Source organism: Bactrocera neohumeralis, chromosome 5 (genome assembly GCF_024586455.1).
Source record: "Bactrocera neohumeralis isolate Rockhampton chromosome 5, APGP_CSIRO_Bneo_wtdbg2-racon-allhic-juicebox.fasta_v2, whole genome shotgun sequence".
Classification (NCBI taxonomy): Eukaryota; Metazoa; Arthropoda; class Insecta; order Diptera; family Tephritidae; genus Bactrocera; species Bactrocera neohumeralis.
In genome coordinates this window covers 76,618,849-76,641,937 of record NC_065922.1, presented here as the reverse complement: position 1 = coordinate 76,641,937, position 23,089 = coordinate 76,618,849, and the positions used below count along the sequence as shown (strand labels likewise).

At 34.3% G+C, this 23,089-nt stretch overlaps 2 protein-coding genes across 2 annotated transcripts in view; both read left to right on the top strand.

Annotated features, from left to right (window-relative positions):
* The first annotated feature begins 635 nt into the window (after positions 1 to 635).
* Positions 636 to 2,661, top strand: LOC126758663 (calphotin). The gene is made up of 2 exons (XM_050473014.1): positions 636 to 2,412; positions 2,483 to 2,661. The coding sequence occupies exons 1-2, from the start codon at positions 636 to 638 to the stop codon at positions 2,659 to 2,661; spliced, it is 1,956 nt and encodes a 651-aa protein (XP_050328971.1).
* A 1,400-nt stretch (positions 2,662 to 4,061) lies between these two features.
* The window catches only part of LOC126758664 (relaxin receptor 2), a 54,891-nt gene continuing 35,863 nt past the window's right edge, over positions 4,062 to 23,089 (top strand). Inside the window, exons 1-2 of the mRNA XM_050473015.1 lie at positions 4,062 to 4,481; positions 19,890 to 20,072. Coding sequence (XP_050328972.1) covers positions 20,003 to 20,072 — 70 coding nt within the window. The 5' untranslated portion in view covers positions 4,062 to 4,481; positions 19,890 to 20,002. The remainder of the gene's footprint in view (positions 4,482 to 19,889; positions 20,073 to 23,089) is intronic.

The window sequence follows — 23,089 nt, the reverse complement described above, 5'->3', positions numbered from 1 at the left end:
CAACGGCCTATCAGCGTCGAAATATTTATAAGTGAGTAACCGCAAGTACGTGTGAAGCATGTATTATTTGTTGGACAATGCGCAACTTAAACTGATTAGCGTATTGGCTGATTGACCAGCTACTTGATTAGCTGCTGTCAGGGGTATTACCTGTTTGAGCTGTATGATTGAGACGTTCCGGGGTACAACAGGTGGAATTTAACTAGTATTACATAGTTTTCTGGCCAAAAAATGCAAATTAAAAGCAGGCATACATAAGCGATTGAGCACGTACGTCTTCGATTGGACGTCGATTGCAAAATCGCGCTGTAGCAAATCGTATTGAAGAAGCGTTGCTCGCTGGCAAACTGTGGTTGGAGAGCCATTGTTATGTATGTACGTTTAAATGCCTCTTCGACGCTTGCAATAGGCGTGTGCAGTCCGCTCAACCACCCAACGTCCAGCAGTTGCACATCCGCTTTATAAATACACCATCTGCGTAGGAAGCCCATTTTATTGTTAAACGAAAGGCAGACGCGTACGCGTCGTGATTTAGAGTGCGTACGTTACTTCACAACAAACGTGAGACTTGTGAAATAGACTTCAATTAAACGCTACAAGTGTTATATAATAGCGAACAATTGTGTTAAGCGACGATGAAAGTGAATTTATTAATAGCCCTCACGCTATTGGCAGTTATTGCTGCCAGCAACGCCGTGAAAGTTCGTCCACTTGGTAGATACGGTCAGAAGCGTGCTGTGGAAAGTGAACAGAAAAAGGATATACAGTTAGTAGCAGAAAAAACTGAGGACGCGCCAATTGAAGAGAAATCAGACAAACAGTCAGAGTCCTTATCACCGTCTTCAGCACTCGATGAGCTGCAGCGGAAGGAAGATGTTGGCAAGGATGTGCACAAACGTGGCATCTACTACAATGGTGGCCTAGGCTATGGTGCACATGCTGCCCAAGCCGCATACTGGCCTAAATCCTATGCCGCACATTATGGATATAGTTTGAACTTGCCAGGCGCCTCTGCCTTTTCCAATGTAGCCGCACACGCGCACGCCCACGCTCATACACCCGTATACGCGACTGCTCCAGCTTTCGTTCAAGCACCTGCCTACTCTCACGGACCCGTGTACGCCGCACATGCCCACGCGCCCACAATATTGAAGTATCCAAGCGCTGGAGGCTATCATATTAAACAGTTTGCCTCTGGTCCCGCCGCGTTTCCTATCGCCTCATATGCTGGTTCTAACATTGGATTAGGCAACACTGCCATTGGTTTTGGTACTGCAGCTGCTGTACCCGCTGTTGCGCCTCCGGCTGTGCAGACATTACCGCATTTGCATGTTACTCCGTTTGCGCCCGCTGCTGCACCCGCTGTGGCACCTGTGGCGCCCGCCGTCGCAACTGCTGCTCCTGTTTCGCCATTCGTCTTGCGTCCTGGTGGCGCTGTCGTTTCTTCATACAGCGTAAACTATCCTCGTTTCCCTCAAAAACCAGTAGTAGCTGTGCCGAATCTTACCCCCGTCCAACCGGTGGCTCATGTGCACCCAGTGCAACCGGTACAACCGGTACAGCCGTTACAACCGGTACAGCCGTTACAACCGGTACAGCCGTTACAACCGGTACAGCCGTTACAACCGGTACAGCCGTTGCAACCGGTCCAACCGTTGCAACCAGTGCAGCCATTACAACCAGTACAGCCGCTTCAACCAGTGCCGGCTTTATCGCCAGTACATCCGGTTCAAACGGTCCATTCTGTTGTGCAAGTACAACACACGACTCATCCTTTGACATCTGTACAGCCGCTACATCAGTATCCTCATTATTTCCAGACGAGCTTCGTTCAGCCACAACGTATCCCTGTCACTGTGCCAGCCGCGCCTGTGCCCGCAATACCAGCTATTCCTGCCGTACCGGTTTCACCAAGTTTCCCTGCCGTTCCCAGTTTTCCTCCAGCGCCCGCTTTGCCCGCAATTCCCACATTCCCCTCAGCACCAGCTTTTCCTAGCATACCCGTAGTGCCTGCAGTTCCCAGCACGCCAGCTGTGCCAACCACGCCCACAGTGAGCATACCAACGGTACGTCCCACGGCTTTGAATCCCAACCCTGTTTTTCCTATCGGTGTTCAACCACCCCGTCGGCCCGAGCAATCACCCACCTTCGTAAGTATACCAGTGCAACCAGAGGCGCAGTTTCCACCCCTTGTACCGTTGCCCGGTTCGCAAAGACCGGAAGGTGGTAGCGCCGAGGCAGCACCGCAAATCCCAAGCATTCAGCCAATCGCTGCACCACAGCCTGAGCCCGAATTGCCCGCTGTACAAGGAGCTGAGGAGCCCTGGAAACCAATACTTTCCTACGGACCACCCAGTGTTAACCGACCAGCGCTAACTCTATTGCCGCCCTATGGCAGCTCGCCGGGAGAGGGTAAGAAAAAAACACGAAGCGACTATTAAGGACTTAGATGGACTATGTATTACTATTTTTTCTCTCACAGCTTACTTGCCACCAGTCGCTTCGGCGCAACAACAGCAATACCAGCAGCAGCAACAGCAGGCTGGACTTTTCGATAACCTATCGGATTCAGAAATCGAACAAATATTCGCACAGGCGGCCAATTTAGCAGCGAAGCATGCGCCGCAACATCAACACCACCGCACTTTCTCTCACTATTAGGTGAAGGGAGGTAACAAACTTTAGCTTTTAATCTAGATAAGTGTTAGTGTGTGAACTCAACTCAAGTATTGAAAAAGTTTGGAGCGGAGATTTCGAATGCGGAGAGTTTATAATAATCTTCGGAGTAGATACGAGGAGATCCATGATGCTTCGTGCGCAGCGTCAGTTTTTAATTTAAGCTCTTAAGTTATTCAATTATTTATTTACAGAAATAAAATTGTAAGTGAAAATTTAAAAAAAGTCGTCTTTGATTAAATTCAATATCTAGAACGTACAATATCGAAAGTTGGGGATTTCGGGATTCATATATGGTAAGGGCCAGCTCAGTATAGAGACCAAAATATGAACTGAGACCCCAATGATTCTTAAACAATGAAACCGGGAATATCTCTTCTTCATCTTTGGTACTATAACTGATGATCGGGTTGGGCAGAGAATACAAAACTTCGTCAGTCGCAATGTTCCATGTGAACGTCATGGCCTAACTCGAATATTCCTTGGGTTTTTATGTGCTTTATATGGTATATCCATCCATTTTCTTCGATATTCATCTCCAAAGATCTTGCAAAGAACAGTTCTCTCGAATGCTCCAATCCTTCTCATCTCGGGTCGTCATAGTCCATGTTTCTGCGCCGTATAATAAGGCGGGCACAATGAGAGACTTATAGAGCGTAATTTTTGTTCGTCGAGAGATGAATCTGCTTCTCAATTGCATACCGATCCTAAAGTAGCACCTGTTGGCAAGAGTCATTTTGCGCTTGTTATCCAGGCTTAGACTAAACCGAGGAGGTGCATGGCTAATTTATAGAGCTATGATGCTCGAAAATGCTTTCTTTATCTATTCCTGTCTCAATGAGCTTCATAAAATTAGCTAAAGCTGTATAAGATTTGAAATAAAAGTCTGAGCTTTCTAATTTTGTCGTCTTCGGAGCTTTACTTCATTGAAGTCTACGTCATTTGGATTCCACTAAACCATATTACTAATTTCGAATTTACCGCCAAAGTTTATTCAACGCCTAAAAGCTCTAAAATCCCAACGTCTAGAAGCTCTAACGCACTCAACGCGTGAAAGCATGCGAGCTTTTTTTAATGGAACAACCCTCTCGCAAGCGCTACATTTGCACCCCTATACTCCCATTCATCCGAGTGCAATCTGCCACGCCGCTTTTTCATTCATAAATTTCTGTTGTGCCGTTATTTTATTTATTCAGACTGATTCCGCTATTGCCGGAACTGTTTTGCTTTGCCGCCATAATGCTAACGCTCTGCCGCGGCCGCCGCCAACGCTTCGAACCTCGTGTGTATGCGGTTGTCGTCTATGCGTTCGTTTTTATATCGTGCCTTTGCCTTCTTTTTGCTCTGTCATTTGTTGCAAGCACGCAGCTAGACGCTGCGCCTCTCTGGGCGACCAGACGCGGCTGACGCTTGATTGCTGGCTGCTGTTGGCTGTGCGCTTCATCAGTTCTTCAGTTGATAGCGGCAAGCGGACGCGTTTAGAAGTGCCGCGAAGACAGACAATTCGGAAACTTGCGGATGAAATTTGAAAATTTAAATTCAAAAGAAGCGCCGAGAATAAAAACGGTTTTAGTTTGTGAGGTGAATGAATAAATATTTAAATATAAAAATTTTGAAAAAAAATTCAAAAAAAAAACGAAATATCAAATGCTAAATAATAATACAATTTAAATAAAAGTGTGGAAAAAATTCGAATTCAATCCAAGTTTATGCAATTCATTGGGATAAGTCCAAATTACGAATAAGCCTAGTATTTAATTGTGTTTAGTTGACTTCAAAAGTGCACTGTCTCACCGACGCTACTGGTAAATAGTTTTATACGCATAATTCCAAAACAAAAAATTAATAATAATCCATAAGCTTTACCAATAATTAATGCCGCAACGGCGTGTGGCTTTCGGTGATAAGCATCGCGATGTACGCAACATTTAATGCGGTAAACATTGACAGTTACCGAAAGGTCAACTGAAATGGCCTTGAACCGCACGCAATTTGACAGGTGATTCAGTCGATTTTTAGCGGATTAACAAAATTAAACAAAATTAAAAAAATGCATATAATTAAAATTCTCTAACGAAAGTCGAAGTGACTTGCGTGTGCGGGAAAAAGTGTGGGCGTTGCGCCGTTTTGTTTACCTTCGAAAATTTTTGCTTACATAAGGTGTTTAACTCTCCAAATTAATGCGCTAATTTAACCGAACCACCGCGGCTGAATGCTAGACATTTAGATTTCACTGCTTTTTTCTTTCTATTCCTCACATCTTCATATGATTATTGCGTTATTGTTTTCTTTAGTCTTGTTTTTGCACTCATCACTCAATTTGAAATATTACTGTCAATCATAAATTTCCAGCGAATTGCCGGCCGCTAAAGAAAAACTTGATGTTATGATACTTTGCTCGGATATTTGCCTTAATTCATAAGCAAATATTTCGATTAAAGTTTATTTGAAAAACGTGCGGAAATGGTGTGCTGAGTTATCAAAGTAAAAAAAAATTAAAACCTAATAGCAAAATATTGTTTTAAGATCAAAGCATATTGCTGGAAAACAAAGTCTTTTGTTGTTAAAAATTTAATGGCTACAAAGTAAAAATTAGTTGACATATAACTGAAAAGAATTTTAATAAAAATTTGTAGGTAATATAAAGTTTATGTTTTTAACATATTTTGAAATATTTAATTAATTAATTGGTATGCAGATTTTAAATTTTGTGTCTTATGTTATGTATTTTTCAAAGTTTTGTACGTTAAAAAAAAAAACAAATTTTAAGTTTTAACTTTTTTAAGTTTTTAAATATTTTTTTAATTTTTTATTTAAATTTTTTTTTTAATTTTTTGTTTAATTTTTTAGTTTTAAATTTTTTTAACTGCTTAGTTTTCAATTATTTTTTTTAAATTTTTTAGTTTTCAATTTTTTTTTATTTTTTAGTTTTCAAAATCTTAAATATTTTTATCGCTAAAAAATGTTATTTTTTGTTGTTTATTAAATTTTTTTAAGTTTTATAGTTTTACATGTATTATTTGTTTTCGAAAAAAAAAATATTATTTTACTAATTTGTACTTAATTTTTCCATCTTGTAGTATGTTTCACAAAAATTTAAAATTTCAATTTCATTTGTTTCACAAAAATTTAAATCCTTAAAAATTTGTTTCTTTTTTAATTTTTTTTAATTAAATAGTTTTATATATTTTATTTCAGTTTTTTTTCTATTTTTCAAAAATTTCATATTTCTATTTTTCAAATTTTTTTTATAATATTATTTTAATAATTTGTATTTAAATTTTTCATTTTGCATGTTTCACAAAAATAAATCATAAAAATGATTTCCTTCACAAAAATTTAAATTTTGAAGTTTATTTGTTTCACAAATAGTTTTTTTTTTACATTTTTATTTTTTTGTTTAAAAATATTAATTTTTGTTTATCAAAATATTTTATTTTTCAAAATTTTTCATTTTTAAAATTTTAATTTTTTTCATTTTTCAAAATTTTTTATTTTAAATTTTTTTTGTTTCTTAAACTTGTTTATTTTTTAGTTTTAAAATTTTTTATTTTCAAAATTTCTTTATTCAAAATGTTTTATTTCCAGAATTCAGTTTTCTTTTTTTAATTTTTAATTTTTTATTTTACAATATTTTATATATTTTTAATTTTTCTAAATTTTTTTTAAATATTTTTTAATTTTTCAAAAATTTTAATTTTTTTAATTTTTGATTTTAAAAATTTTTGTTTTTAAAATGTTTTATTTTTCAAAATCTCTTATTTTCAAAATTTCTTTTTTTTTAATTTTTACAATTTTTCTATATATTTTTTATTTTTCTAAAACTTTTTTAAAATTTTTTTATGAAAAATAATTTCACAATTTTATTACTTAATAAGGGAGCTTTCATCGAAAAGCTGCAACAAAAGAAACTTTATTTAAAGCTTTTATGGCGCTTTTTTTGACTTCATAAAAAATTTTGCAAAATAATGATTCTAGCTCTGTTTTCCATCCAATAAAAAATTGTTTAATGCAATAAAGATTAGGTAACCTTATAGCAAGCAAATTAAAATTTATCGAAATTAGTTAAATTTTATTGAACTGAAATTGTTAAACTGGCTTTCATTAAACTTTGCCACCACAAACCAATTTTTGCGCACAGAAACGCGTCAGACATACCTTTTCCTCATCACAATTGCTATTAAAATTGAAATCAAACCATATAAGTCTATTTACTTGATTAATTGCACGAGTGAAAATAATAACATGCTTCCGATTGACTCTTTCTCACAATTGGTTTGTCGTTACGCTTTGTGCATCTTAATTCTAGACGCTTCGACGGCTTCATTTCTTACTCACACACACACAAACACACCTGAACATTTTATTCATTTGCTACAATTCGTTCGCGTATAGAATTGAGTCAATATATTTAACATACATTTAGGCAAATTAGCATTTTATATGCCTACTCTGCCAGCGGAGCTTACGCCAGGCACTTACATACGTTCAATCTACTGCCGCTGATGTGGTTCAGTAGCTTGTAGTAAATATACATATATTATTCCATGTTGACAAAGTTTACTCCACGTTTCTAGGTATTTGTCTACTTCTAAGCTGGTTTCCTCACTTAATTTCAACACACCCAAAAACTTTTTTCTTCTTCATATACTTTTTTTTAATTTTCCAACCAAAACCGTTATAAAATCTGTATGTCCACAGAAGCACAGAAAATAAAATGGCATCGCACCAACCATAATTTCATAACCTTCATTCCACCTGCCACGAATTTACTCTGAACCTGAAATTGTCAGCGTTAGATCAAAATCCCCCATTGTTACCGTGAAGCATTTGATAGCACCCATAAAGCGAAATCCGATGGCATACATACCGAGAGATTATTGATACCTGTGACCATTCTCTAATTTGTAAATTGTAATGTTTATTTAGCTGCTGGATTTTTATGACGTGATATGCTTCTGTGAACACGATGGTCGAAAGTTTTATGTTTAGAAGGCACGTGACTTACCTGCATTGAGAGATTTCAAGCAAGAAGTGCTTCTATAAATAGTTAATAAACACTAGATTAGTTTTAGAGTTGTATTCTCGATTCGTAAGGGATGTAAAGTTTAAAGTTTTATTCTTAATTCGTAATGTTTGCATTTAGTTTCTGTTTTCTATTATCTAAGCATCCCCACTAGATCTTTCGAATGTCAGATTTGTGAATACACAATATCAATGTCTAAACTTTTGAACTCAAAGCTTTCAAGCTCGACTTTTCATTGAACTTTGTTTTCATCGGTCAAATCTGAGTTCTAAGAGCTGAGAAGGTAAAGGCCATCATCGACAGGTATTTGAAATGCCATAAGTTTTAATAAATTCAAACCTTAACGGCGGTTACTGAGGAAAATAGAAGTTTACGATTGGTACGTCGTCTGGCGACGGTTTTTGGAGAGATTTTTAGCAAGCAAATACGGTTTTATTAAAAGACCAATTCTGGGACCAATAGTCACCATCGACTCAGTGGACTTCCAACATTTTTTTAGAAGGTAGAAAGTGAGTACGCCCAGCATCGCTGTATTCAGTGCTATTAATTTTCAGCAGTTATTAGCTTTCGTCTTTTTTACACCGCTTTCCGATTGAACTTTATACACTCATGAATCCTTTAATCCTCCAGTCAACTCGCCACATATTAAATATTTAGACCACGCTCATACTTACACTAGTATTTGTTGCTGGCTTTATTTGCCACTCATATTCACACGCATAAAATAGCTAAATTAATAGCTGGCAATTGTCGCTATTGTGGAGCTTCAAAGCAAACAGAAACTGTACAAAATAGAAAACGACACCAGCACGAGCAATGAAAATCTACAAGAGTCTGAGTAAATAAAGAAATAAAAGTGGTTTTGGTTGGTAGAGTTCCCATGGCATAGCATGTAATTACAAAGCCAATGTAAGGGCGCTGGAGAACTGTAGTTGAGTACTAGTATAGGGCTTCACTCGTAGAAAAGAAAGCGCTGTTTGTGCCTCGAACTATGTTTAGCTGAAATTGTATACAGTTATGTTAGCAAAACTACAATTTGTTGCAATAGTTTTTTGCGAGTCACAAAGAAGCTGAAAATATGCGCTTTACTTATAAGGGAGATTATTGAGGCAAGATTCTTAAAATATATGACCCATTTCTCCAATTGAATTGGCAATAGTGAAGGGAGAAAAGAGGGATTTTATTGCAGATTTATATTTTCTCTTACAGGTTTTCTTTACTCTTTGCCTTAATTTTTTAAAACTGTCTTAAAAATCGGATGTGGCTATTCTGATAATTTTTTAGTTTCGGTTGATATGTTTTCCTTCTTTGACCAATTTTGAGTACTCATATGCGCTTTTAGATTAAATAATCGACATTATTTTAGTAAAATTATAAAATTGTGCACTTACTTTTTATGCCAACATAATTTTTAAACCCAAAAATTGCACAAAATTAATAACTTATGCCGAAAAATAGAAAGAAATTCCGATTTATGACGCTTTGTAGCAAAAATTTAATTTAAAAGAATATTAATAATGCACAGCTAAAAATTATGCGTCGGCGCGCAGCATTGCCTTTGAAGTGCCGCATTCGTGCCTAAAGTGTGCTAATAAAATTTCGGTTGGTTGCCTAAAAGTATGCTAATGGTGTCATAAGTATCCTTAGTATCCTTTAAGGATAATAAGACACACTGGCATTGATAGCATTTCGATTGCTTTCTAAATTTTGAGTTTACTCAAGAGAATTTAATGGAAAACCACAGCAACTTAAAGGGATAAAATGAAATTTTAATTTTTTGTTTAATTTTTAATACAATTATTTTAATTTTTTTACATATGAAAAATTGCTTCCTCAACTCCTTTACTTGTTGCTCACACCTAAATGCCGCATGTTATGCCTCTTGCTCCATACTGATTAATGACATGTTTCTAGGAATTTTCCAAAATGAAAAAATAAAAAGTGTACTTGTTGAAAAGTCGTTAATATGTATAACTTCACATGTGCTGGAAAACATGCCGCCACGTACAAACGTTACATAATCACAGTCAGATTTACCCAAACTCCCAAACTCTGCTATAACGCCGCAAACTATGCAATAAAATGAGCAGAAACGTTAATGTAAATTGCTTAGAAATTCTTGAACTTCGTTGTATATGGAAATTTGTCTATTTGACCTTTGACATGCAGGCCAAATGTACCCATCGACACTTATTAATGACTCTCTTAAACCCTTTTTATTGGCAGTGACAGCTTGTCCTACCAAAAAGAAAAAGGTCCAATGCTTTTGCTTGGGAAATCTTTTGCATTTCTCGTCTTATTGTTGAACATTTTTGCCAGGCGAAATCAATACAAATTTGTTCAAGTGCGTAAATCTTTCTTACTCCCATCTAAAGTCGCTTATGGAAATCACAAAATAGTTGGCTGTTTTTCCAGTCACTAAAGCGTGTGTCTGTGGCAACACCGAAGCGCCTTCACAATCCTTTTTATCCGCTCTCAACACACATTCAATGCTGTCTATCCTGTCTACATACACTTATGTTTATGTATGCACATATAATTTAGTGAAGATCCGGTGTTTATGCATCACTTGTCAGTTCAAATTCATTCCGAAGCATTTTTGAATCTTTAATGTAGTCAACAAGTGCCTTTTTAATGATTTTAAGGTTGTTTTGAAGAGTAATAAATTGCAATTTGTTAAGTTGGCGGCATAAGCATTACTATCAAAAGAATTAATAATATTACATCTTTTTTTTTAGAAGCTTTAGTCTTAGTTTCCAAGTAGATATACTTGTAAGAGTATGTTGAACGAAAATTGTCTGTGAGTATTTCCTTTATCCTTTAACCTTTGACAAAAATTCTGCTCTAAAATATCAAAACTTTTGACAACTTGTGAAAATGACACAGAAGTTAATTTTTCTTAAGTTCTTTGCTTTTTTCAATAACATTTATTCGAAATTCGTCGTATTGGGTGTATGTATTTGCTAAAGTACAAGCCTAAATGTAGGCAACATTTTTAATCTAAGTTTGTTGGCAAGAAAAAACATTGCCTACATTTAAGAGGATAGTGAAAACAATTAGCAAAAAAAGAGAAAAAATTTGTACGCACATTTTACCGAAAAAATTGAAATATCGAAAAGTATTTACCTTACTGCGAATATACGCACTTATTTATTATTTTTTTTGTAATAAAACATAATTTTTAGATATTTATTATTTTTAAATCTTTTATAATAATTGTCAATAAATAACGAATCATTTGGTGATAGCGGAGTCGATTTTAAAGTGATTTACAAATTTTTCTACAAAGAATGTTGCCTACATTTGGGATTTTGCGCCTGGAAAGAAGGTTGAAACCTCTAGAAAGTCGTAAATAAATAAGGAGTGACTCGGTGGTATAGACAGAAAAAGCAAAGCTTCGAAACGACTTAAACATGAATCCGTGGGGCCTACAGTGCAAAATTGTTGTGCAGGGCACCACTCCCCTCACTTAAATGAACATAAAATGTACGAAATTGTTAATGCATTATTTCCTAAACACGTAATAAGAGGCGATGAAACAAGACCGACGCAATTCCCCAACGAAGTCGGCATGTCGCTTTTTCATGCCGGTTTCTACCGGAGCTACGATGGTACATTAAGCCTCGATATACCCGAGCACACATACCTAGTCGTGTAAGCAGACGACATTGCTGCGCGAGTCAGAGGATTTAAACTTGCCATCCAAAAAATGAGCTAGTACTGCTAACAAATAAGCATATTAGGATTATAGTAGATATGAGGACAGCAACAGAGACTCTAAGAACACAAAAAATTGTTAATTACCTGGGTGTAAGGTTAGTCTATAGGCTTACTTACATGGCAAACATCCAACACGCTGCGGAAAGGCAACATTGAATGTGTTGTTCTCTGGAGCAGAGCTATGGGCAGACCTAGTGAGAAAAAATAAGCGACGGAAAGCACTAGAAAAAGTGCATCGCACAGCTGCTCTAAGGTAGTATCGGCATTCCGGGCAGTCTCAGACGAAGCTGTGTATGTAACAAACGGACGCTGGAGGAACAAGGTACAAATGTCACCACCACAAAAGAGGATATAAAGAATTAACTTGTACATGGCTGGTTGGATAATATAGTGCTTAACACGGATATTTTAAGGACCAAAAATTGTCCAAATTCAACAAAAACTGTTCTAGCCCTTCTGCACCGAAAAATATGGACTCCGGAACCTATAGTTGAATTTTTACTGCAAATATCGGTCAATGTGTGAGATTTATAATTGAAATTCAGACATAATCCTTTTCCTGCAATAGTTAGTGGAATCGGGTCAATACTTCCCCTAGCTCCCATATACCTAATACAACGATTTTCGAACATCTAAGTGACTTTATAGCGTATATATCGGCCAACATGTGAGTCATCTCAAAGTTAATGAGCAAGCGTGTTTTACTGATAACAGTGTGTCTTTGTGTCTATAATGCATAAAATTGGGCGAAAACTTGACCTAGCACTCATGTAACAAACATATAACATCCGGGTGACTTTCCTCCATATGATTGGTGATGATATGTGAGGTACCTTAAGGAATCTCAGGGAACATTTTATTAAGGTATTTCCCTGGCTTTGATTCCTTACTTGTTTGTTTTTCTTTTATATACGGTCCACAGTATTAATAAAAATACTCATTGCTATAAGAGACACCTTAAATTTGCTGATGACTTGGCAAATTCTAAAAATATTTAGAAAAATTATCTAATTTCAAAAAAATAGTTTACCATTGGAAGACCACTTTCACACCTAAAATACTTAAATTAACTTCAACAACCATTCAGCAAATAATTTGAAAGAAATAATTTTTTCGGTCGTTTCGTGACGTCGGCAGCGCAAGTTAAATACTTTGTTAAATAAATTTTGTTTACATACCGTATAAATGAAGACACGCACACATAGATAAAGCGATAAACACGGCAAACATGTGAGTTCCTGCGTGATTCGCTGTTGTTTTCGACGATTAAGTCTTAACCAAAAATAACAACTTACGTAGCCGCAAAGGCCAAGCGAATGTGAATTAGCGGTGAGAGACGCAGACAGCTCAGCAGATAGCGCTGGAATGCAGATTCGCAATTTCAAATAGGAATTCCTAATCATTAATGAAGTCCAGGCAGTTCAGGCAGATATGTAAATACCGGTCGGCGAAGCGGCGAAAACATTTTAACATCGTTTATTGCGCGAAGTGGGCGAAAATAGAAATATCTATTTATCTACATATGCCTGGCATACGTACACATATACATACATGTGTGTGTGGAAATCCAGCAACAATTATAAAATCATTGTATTTGAGTTGCGACGTTGTGATTGCCGAACGGCGCTGTGCAGCTAGCAAGGCAAATGTAGAAATCAGGTGTTTGTTCTGCTTCAGCTTCGCTGGGAAGCTGTTTTATATTTTTGACGTACGAGCTGCTGTCGTTTTGCTTATAAAAACACACTTAACAGCGGGCCATATAAATTAACGCGAACAGTTAGTTGGAGTGTGTATGTGTGTGTGTGTGAATAATATTGCTCCAAAAAAATCTTGGCAAAGATATATGCACTCAATTGTTACATATATTATTTTGTTGGTCGAAACGAAAAAAAATACTCAACTTGCTGTGTACATAGCGAAAGACGAATCCAGAGGATATTAATGCTTATCGTTATATCTCGAATTGTGTGTTGACGTTTTAGAGAAAGAGAAAGCTGCGGAGGTGATATTCCTATGCCGATTATAAATTCGGGCCTGATCTGATTACTTGAACTCGATATCGTGGAAGTGACTTTGTAAAAATGCTTCTGTAACATTCAGATAACATAATTGATCAGCGAGACGAGCTGAATCGATTTAGTTTTGACCGTCTATCTGTTCATCTACATATATATACGACAACTACTCCCACGGTTTTTGGAATATCGATCTGAAATTTTATCTCCACATTTCGAGGGAAAATTTCTGAATACCGTGTATGAGCAAATTCAGAGGTACCTTAGCATCGTTAGCAACGGCCTCCCCACAAATCCTAGCAACACCGAACTGGTTTTATTCGTTAGCAGTACAGAGTCCCGGAGGCGCATCTACCATCAGTGGGAGGTACCCGTTTCAAGAAGCTCTCAACCACCATCAGTTGTGCTGCCACAAGGTCTTTCTAGCCCTGAGTAAATCGTAAGAGGTCTATGTTTTATTTCAATGGTTGTAGAAGTTCCAACCAGACACTGCCCGATTGGGATTCATGCAGTAGAAAGAACCTGTTACCGGATGCCAGCAGTGGCACTGGCCAGGCACGGTGCCTGTTCTTCTGATATAGAGTCAACTGGCAGCCAGCTACCGTTGAAGCCACCTCATGACTTTCAAATCACAGCACTTCGCGGCGTGAGCGTCACCCAAGCACTGACCAGGCACGGTGTCTGCTTTCAATTGAAACATTTCGGTAAAAGTTTTGCCAATTTTAAAACAAAATTTAATGTTGGCTCTTTGTTCAAAGCTCATTTTCGCACCGATAACACAAACATACTGATACTTAAAACGCAATCACTTCACTTCCAATCGATGAAATGTCATGAAATTCTCACTGGACAATCGATAAAGATAGCAGATTTAACGCACCAGTCGACATATATGTAGATGGCGAAACCAGGGGGCCATCCTGTTTACTTTGGAACCTACCTTGTAAAGCTGCCATTCAAACTAATTGATCAAAATCAAAATAAATATATTTTTATAGTATAAGATATGCAGCGGTGAAGGGTACTGTGACTAATAACGAAGTTTTCACTGTGTTTATAGACTATAATAACTAACTGTATGTCAGCTTCCGCCAAATTATGTACAACAATAGCTAAGAAATAAGTGTCACTTTGTCAATCCTGCTGCCAGGAGGCTATGCTGATATTAATTCTTATTAGGTCATTCTGCTAAAGTAATTTCCATACTTAATAAACTCTGAAGTGCTTGTGGGTACGGGTGTGTGTGTAACTGCTTAAAAGAACCCGTCTTTAAGTTTCAGTCAACATATCAGTCGAACGCCAGAACGTCGACCGCGAATATTGTGTAGGCGCAAGCACGTGTAGCTGGCGACTAATCTCTTAATCTTTTAAGCGTTCCCCTGCAGCAGGCCAATAGTTAGAAGAAGTGGTCTGCTAAACATTATTTATAAGCTCTAATGAGCGCTGCGTGTTCCCTCATTAGAAATGTGTGTCTATTATTTAGTTGTAGCCAAGATGAGGATGAAGCGCCATATATTGTAAAAGGAAAGCGACGAAGCCGAAGTTGTATTACTTATGTGAGTGCTTATCTTAGTTCAACGCGCTCCTTACACAATCACAAAAAGCCACAATTAGACAAATTGCGCTCCTACTGCGCCGCTTCTAATTGTCATGCTAGAATTACTACTAATTCAGCTGCCCGATAATCGTATGTGGAACGCATATCATATGCCGACTGAACACTGTTAGTTTATTTCTTTCAAATTTCGCAATAAATAATTCAATTAATCAATGCCACCCAAATATTCAATCAATTGTTTATTGTTTTATTGCCTACGAGCGAACAGATCAATTAAGCATTTGTTACTCGTAACAATAATAAAGAAGCGCAATGTACAAGAGAATAACAATAAAAACCCCATACAGTTGCCAATCAAATATTTGGGATGTGTTTAGGGGTGTGTGTTTTGGGCGACGGGCCATTAAGTTGGTAGTCGATACCAGGTAGTAGAGAAATTATTTTGATTATTAACTTAATTGTAACACTCAAACAGTCGGCGGTTGACCAAACTAACAAACATTTGGCAGCTGTGCATGAAATTTCTAGAATTAAAAAATTGTTAAAGAAAATTAAAAAAAAAAAACGCATTTCTTAATTGTATGCCCTTTTAACTGCAAAAAAAAAAAAACTATTGAAAAGTAAAGTTAAGTGGCAACTCTGCTCTAAACATACATTACTGAAAATCAATTTTTAAAAATTTCATGCACCTCTCTCTTTGCTTAGTAACTCCAAAAGTGAATAATAATTTGACTGACAAAAAAATTTTAGTGGCAACACTGTCCTAAAATGCAACTGTAAAATCCATTTTTAAAAAGTCTTCTTTTATTTTCATGCAGCTTTTTGCTTAGTAACTCCAAAACTGAATAATAATTTGAAAAAATTTAGTGGCAACACTGCTCTTAACTATAACTGTAAAATAAATTTTTAAAATGTGTATTTTTTTATTTTCATGCAGCTTTTCGCTTAGTAACTCCAAAAGTGAATAATAATTTGAATGAAAAAAGTTTAGTGGCAACACTGCTCTAAAATCTAACTGTAAAATCAATTTTTATAGAATTTTTTTTTCCTGCACTTTTTCGCTTACTAACTCCAAAAATCTATAATAATTTTTTTGAAAAAAGTTAAGTGGCAACCCTACTCTGTCATAAAGCTGGAAACTCAATTTTTTAAACTTTTGTGTGCATATTTACGTTTATATAAATTGCGACAGTATTTTATTTCTTTTAACTTTAACTTTAAAATTGAAAAAATGCATACGTGGCAACTCCAAAAACTAAAAAGAGTTATAATTATTCTTTTTGTTTGTAACTGATTAAGTATTTAGTATTATTTTTTTATAAACTGCATGCTCTAACACCTGCAAATATTTAAATAAAATATTAGGTGGCAACACCAGTTCAAAAAATTTTATATTTATACTATGTTTAGATTAAATAATTTCATTGAATTTCGATTTTAAATTACAAAAAAAAATTACAAAATGCATAAGTGGCAACTCTAAAAATTAAAAAAATTTACATTTTTTGCAATTTCTTATATATTATTATTTTTTTTTAAACCTTTAAAACATGCAAATATTTAAATAAAATAATAGGTGGCAACACCAGTTAGAAAATTTTAATGTTTATACCTGTTTAGATTAAATAATTTGATTGAATTTTTTCAGTCAAGTGCGTACCTGCTGCATACTTTCTTTTCAGTACTTAATCATTCTTAAATACCCACAGAACTACCGTTAAATATTGAAATATGTTTGTTGGCGTATCATTCAGTTTTTGCAATGTAAACAATTGTTTGTTTAGATATTAAGTAAAATGTTCTGTTTACGCGATTTTCGAAAGAATAAACTATTTTAGTCACATTCTTCAAATATTTTGCGAAGCTTCCACTTTTCAGCACTACTGTTTGCTGGGTTGCTTGAAGCGTTCAACATCACTGTTGCTCGAACTTTCTTTACTCGTGGTCATGCGGGTTGGCAACTCCATGTCAAACTGTCAGTCTGATTTTCGGGAATAACGTTAGCTAATTAATGGTTATATATGTGTGTATGTATGGTTACAAGTTTCTTGATATAGACATCTATTGACAAAATACGAAAACACTTTTTCGACTACCCATATTTTATTCCTTGCATGTGTTATTTTGCTAAATAGGACATTTTCAACAAATTAATTTTAAATTTTATTTCCAACAATTAGTTTGTATATTTTGTACTCACTTGTCAAGGTTAATGCAAAGCTAAAGAAAACAAAAAAAAAAAACAAAAAAACAAATGTAATAAAAACACTTCAAACTACATAGAAAATATAAATAAAATCAAAAAACGGAAATAGAAAAATTTAAAAGTAAACAAAATTAAAAAAAATAAATAAATAAATTAGAAATAAAATAAAAAATATCAAAAAAATGTAAAAAGTACAAAATTTGAGCAACAACAAGAAAAACAAATTATAAACAAATAAAAAATAAAAAACATAAACAACAAATGACCGCGCTGAAATGCTTAAAAACAGACTACAAGTAAATATAATTGCTTTGCACAATAAGTACAAACGATTATTGCAACAAGAACAACAATAAAAATAGTTGAGAAAAATTATTCTAAACAAAAATGCTTTATAAATTGTTAAAAATAGCGCAGTCCAAAAAAAACCGAGAAAAACCTCAGCGATTTGTGCGTGCAAAACAGCATTTGCATGTATGCGTGTGTGTGTGTAGTGTTTGTGTGCTTATGTGGCACACTGTAGTTTATAAAATGTTGCCGTTGATGTGATTATTTGCTGGCAACACATGCGATATCTTGCAGATGAGCCGGCGAGCAGCGCTCACTTCACAATAAATACATAAACAATTGCTTTACCGCTGCGCCGCTCATGTACATAAGTGTGTGTGTGTAAGTAGTTGCACAGTGTTCCGGTGGCATAGTTTCCATGTTTCCTTTTCGAGCTGAGGGGGTGGCGAGTACAGCGGCGACGCTGTGCGTTTGTTTTAATTGTGTATGCGTGAGCGTGTGCATGTGCGCGTATTTCCCGGCGGCCGCTGATGCAAGCGAAATGCGGCGAAATTGTTGCACTGCAATTTTGTGTGCAAATCGGCCTTTCTAGTCACTAGAGAAGCGCTAAATTTAAGGAAATAATTATAGAATACGCTTGCACATTTGCCTGTCAATAAAAATATATTTAGAAAATTGTTGCTCATGTTTGTGTGTGTGTGTGTACATCGAATTTCATTCAGTTTATAGTAATATTAGACATTGTTGCCGCCAATTGCGCTGTCTGTGGCAGCCTTTGTGTATGTGAGTGCCAATAAAGAATCATTAAAATTGCCAACTAATTTAAAAATGTAAGTGCATGTGTGTGTGTGTCGGCAGAAGTGCGAGTATTTTGCCAATACTTGTGCGGAAGAAAATTTTTATATTTTATCTAACTTCTATTACTTGCGTATATATTTTTGGCTAACTTGGCAAAGGCCATGGAATAATTAACAATTTGTAGCATTTGTGAATAGCGCATATAATGGGCGGTAATCGAATTTTGAAAAGTAATTAACCTTGATTTTTTATTATTTTTATTTATCGTTGAGGCAATTTGTGAACAAATTTTAGACTAAATGTTGTTGTGTTTACAAAAACAAAATTACCAGCGGATGTTAACGTTTAAGCACAAATTTAATAGAAATAAAAAAATAAAATTGAGAATAGTTTTGAAAATAATTTTGGTTGCGTAGTTATGAAAGAACCTTCATACAGAACAAAAAACAAAATAAAGAAACAAAAACTTTTAATTAAATTATACAAAAAAAGTATTTAATTAAATTGTTATTATTTAAATTATAATTGTTTAATCTATATTAATTATTATTTTTAGTTATTTCTTTTGCTAATTAAAGTATTATTAATTAAATTATATTAATTTTTTTAAATTAAATTTATTATTTAGTTTTCTTAAAATCATTCTAATGATTTTAGATATAAAAAATCTTATTTTATAAAGAAAAGAATTACGAAATATTATTAAATATTTTTCTTTTTTAATCAAATAAACTCTAAAAATATCACAAAAACTTTTAATTAAAATATGCTCATTAATTAAATTATTATTAAATAAATTATAATTGATTATATGTATTAGTTAATTTTGTGTTATATTTATTTATATATTAATTAATATTATTAATTAAATTATATTATAAATTTTTTAAATATATATAAATTATATATATAATTAAATTAAAATCATATTAATAATTATAAATAATAAATATATATTTTAAATTATATTAATAATTAAATAAATAATAAATATATATTAAATTATATTTAATTAAATTATATTAATTTTTTTTAATTAAATATTTTATTTAATTTTCTTAAAATCCTGTTCTAAATATAATAAATCTTATTTTAGTAAAAAATACGACTAGAATTACGAAATATTATTTAAAAATATTTGTTTTAACCAAATTAATTATATACATTTTTTCTATAAATTATTTTTATAGTTTCAAAGTATAAAACCATCCTATATTAGCTAAATAACCAACTCTAAAATTATGAGATATTTTTCTATCTGTTTGTTTAAATATTAATCAAAAAACTTTTCGATTAATTAGAAAAATTAAATTTTTAAATTCCAATAAATCATAAAAATATTGTATAATTAATCATTTTAATAATACAATAAATATTAAAAAATACAAATTTTAGTGAAAAAGAGCAGCATTTATATTACGAAATATATTTTTTAATTTTTTTGTAATTAATTAAAAAAAAATTTAAAAAAAATGTTTTTTTTTTTTATTTTTTTAATATTTTTTTTTTAATTTTTTGATATTTTTTTTTCTAATTTTAAACCAAAAATTTTCCGACTTTTTTAAGTTTATTAAATTAAGTACTACTTTCTTCTATTTTCAGTGAGTTAAAGTATTATAGTGAATAAAAGAAATTCCTCCGCAAAATGTGTTGCGTTGCCTGAGCTTAGATTTCGCTCATTCGCCTCTCTGAGCAAACACATCTGAACCGGTTTAATGCTGTCCCTAACAATTATTTCTGTGATGAAACATAGCACTCGCTTCGTTTATGTGGCGCTGGCAATTGGTAAGTCAATTTTTTTCTTTTTTTATTGTTATACATAAATTTGTAATATTCAATAAAATCTTTAAAGCAATTTCGCTCCCAACATTCTAACACGTCAAACGTCAATTAGTGAAATGAAGTAAATTTACATAAGTTTCTGATCTCTTCTCTGCTTTAAATGTCGCCGAAAGAATTTTTATTCGTGCTTTGATGGCTTCACAGTTAATTTTTAAGAGTTGCGCTTTTATGGGTGTGCGTGCGTGTCTGCCTCCTGTTTTAATAAACGGACTTACAAACTTGTTTGCGGTAATTTTCTGTTTAAAAAATGTAATTAAAATGTTATTAAACATGCTGAATAACGGTAAATTGTGTTCAGTATTAGTTGTAAGCATTGGGGAATGCTTTCTATAATACACACACACACACATACACATATAGACATATTCGTGCGCCTGAGTATATGTGTATGTATGTTTGCTAGCTTTTCCATTAACATTTTAATTACAATTTTGGGTTGAGTTTTTATTGTGCGCTTCTATTTTAATCCCTTTTAGCATGACATTTAATATCACAGACGCCCACAGTCGGCTGCATAAATTATTTGAACTTTTTTCGGCCACGGTACTTCCACTGAGTTGCGCACAATGCAATTTCACCTGAAATACATACATATGTACATCGTATTATGTGTAAGGACTGGGTTTGTGCTGGCGTGGTAACTAAAAAAGCTTGCTAAAATACCGTTATTCTTTGAAATAATAGTTAACATACTTATGTATACACCAACTATTGTTTCAACTTTGTTTAACCAAGTAGTCGGACACGTTGTGATTTGTAATTTTGTGGTGTATGTGTTTGCATAAAAGCACCGTTTTTTTCTTTTCGAGCGTTACAGCTGACATAATATTGTGCTCTTTCTTTCAAAATCTAATGAAAATACTCAATTAATACATTATATTTCGAAATTCAGGTATACCCAAATGTACGATCAGTTCTCATTGAAAATAAGCGAAAACTCAGTGCTAAAATAAATACCATAAATTCCGCTTATTTTGTTTAATCGAAGTTCATGGCCACCCGCACGTCTTCAACTAGTTGAACTTGATCCAACGATCGGTTTCAACGAAGCCACGACTGCCGTTGATACACTCTGCCAAAAGTTTAATGAAGAGTGTCACTTTGTGAGAAGGAGTATATGTATATATGTGTGTGTGTGTGTTTACGTTTGGTGGCACATGACATGCCGCAGGTAACTGACATTGTCTGCGATTATCAAATCGCAAATTCAAGTTTACGTTTGGCGCTTGGCATAGGCGGCTTTGGCAAGTCGTGGGCATGCACTTTTGAAGCCAACGGAAGTAATACTACCTCTCTGGCTTTCTTTTGACAGTTGGCTTTGAGTCAACAAGTCGTTTTTTAAACGGTGTCTTATATAAGCACTTGAAGTTGGCGCTCTCTTCTTCCTAGCAAGCAAATTCCTGTTTTGTTGCATACTTTTAGGCACCGTACCTTAGTTTCTTAGCAATTTTAGTGAGTTTTTACGATCAGGATAAAAAGTTTTGATCATGTTTTGTCTTTATAATCAAGAGTGGATTGCTCTAAGTTAACTGCTTTAACCCTAAATGTATGCTACATATTAAAATTTAGTTTTGAAATATGCTTTAAGAAGTCGTTTTTGAAGTATATGAGTGCATTGATAAATCAATGAGTATAAATAACTAGAAAAACATGAACTTCGGGTGCACCGAAGTTGCATATCTTATAGCATAAAATGGTATAAAAAGATCTTTATTTTGATATTGAACGGTGAGTTTGTATGACAGCTATATGCTATAGTGGTCAGATCTAGATAATATATTCGGGGACTGTAGCGTACCCTTGAATAATAATCTCTGCCAAATTTGGTAAAGATATCTTCGAAACTGAAAAGGCTTTCTATACAAGAATTTGATTTGGAATGGTCGGCTTGTATGGCAGCTATATGCAATAACGGTTCGAACTGAAAAAATTTCTTTGGATATTGTAGCGTGTAGCCGTGGACAATAACCTACACCAAATTTCATGAAGATTTCTTGTCAAATAAAAAAGTTTTTCATACAAGAACGTGATTTTGATCGACTAGTTTGTATGGCAGCAATATGCTATAATGTTCCGTTATCAGCGGTTCCGAAGAATGAGCAGGTTTTTGAGGAAAAAGGAACGTGTGCAAAAATTCGGTTTGATAACTCTAAAACTGAGGTACTTGTACGCGTATTTTCAGACAGAAAAACAGATAGGCGGTTTGATGCATGAATGGACGTGGTTTAATCGAATCAGCTCGTCATGCTGTTCTTTAATATATATATATTTTAGAAGGTCTCAGGTGTTTCCTGCCTTGTTACAAACAAAGAACCATATTTTCGTGATACTAAATGTATGCTACAGATCCAAAGTTCATTAATTGTAATTGTTAAAATGGTTTATCTATTTAAATTTTAAACATAATTTATTATTTATTTTATTTGTGTGTTCCTTTTTTGCACAAAAATCGTGGCGGCGGAAAATACAAGTGTAAATCGCGCACCACCTTTTTTGTTTGCTTTTCTTCTTAACGAAATAAGTAATTTATGACTTCATTTCCTTTCCAATACATAATTTATTTATTATATATTTTTTTTGGACTTACTCAACGAGTGCAATGTAAGCCTGCGAAAATCCAATGCGAAATTTATGGACTGCGAATAATTCGCATATTTTCGCATTACGATGCGCACCGAAAATCGATTAATATAAATTTAATGAGCCGGCGGAGCGCAGACGAGAGCGGCCGGGGAATCGATGTGCGCGAAATGTCCAAAAGCAAAAAACAAGCAACAAAGTAAGGAAAATGTTAAGCACAAAAATAAATAAATTTTTTTGTATAAGATATAAATCAGAACTTCTTTATAATTGTCTAAAAATATATTTTATTACCTACCGATAAGAAAATGAAGCAAACACGCGCACGCACACATAAATACGGGCAGTTATTTTGTAAATTTCGAAATTTTTTTTATTTA

Bases quoted from the DNA above. Each gene is read 5' to 3' on its own strand.
- LOC126758663 (XM_050473014.1), top strand. From the start codon at position 636: ATGAAAGTGAATTTATTAATAGCCCTCACGCTATTGGCAGTTATTGCT. The intron at 2,413-2,482 runs GTAAGAAAAAAA...TTTCTCTCACAG, and splicing joins TGGCAGCTCGCCGGGAGAGG to CTTACTTGCCACCAGTCGCT.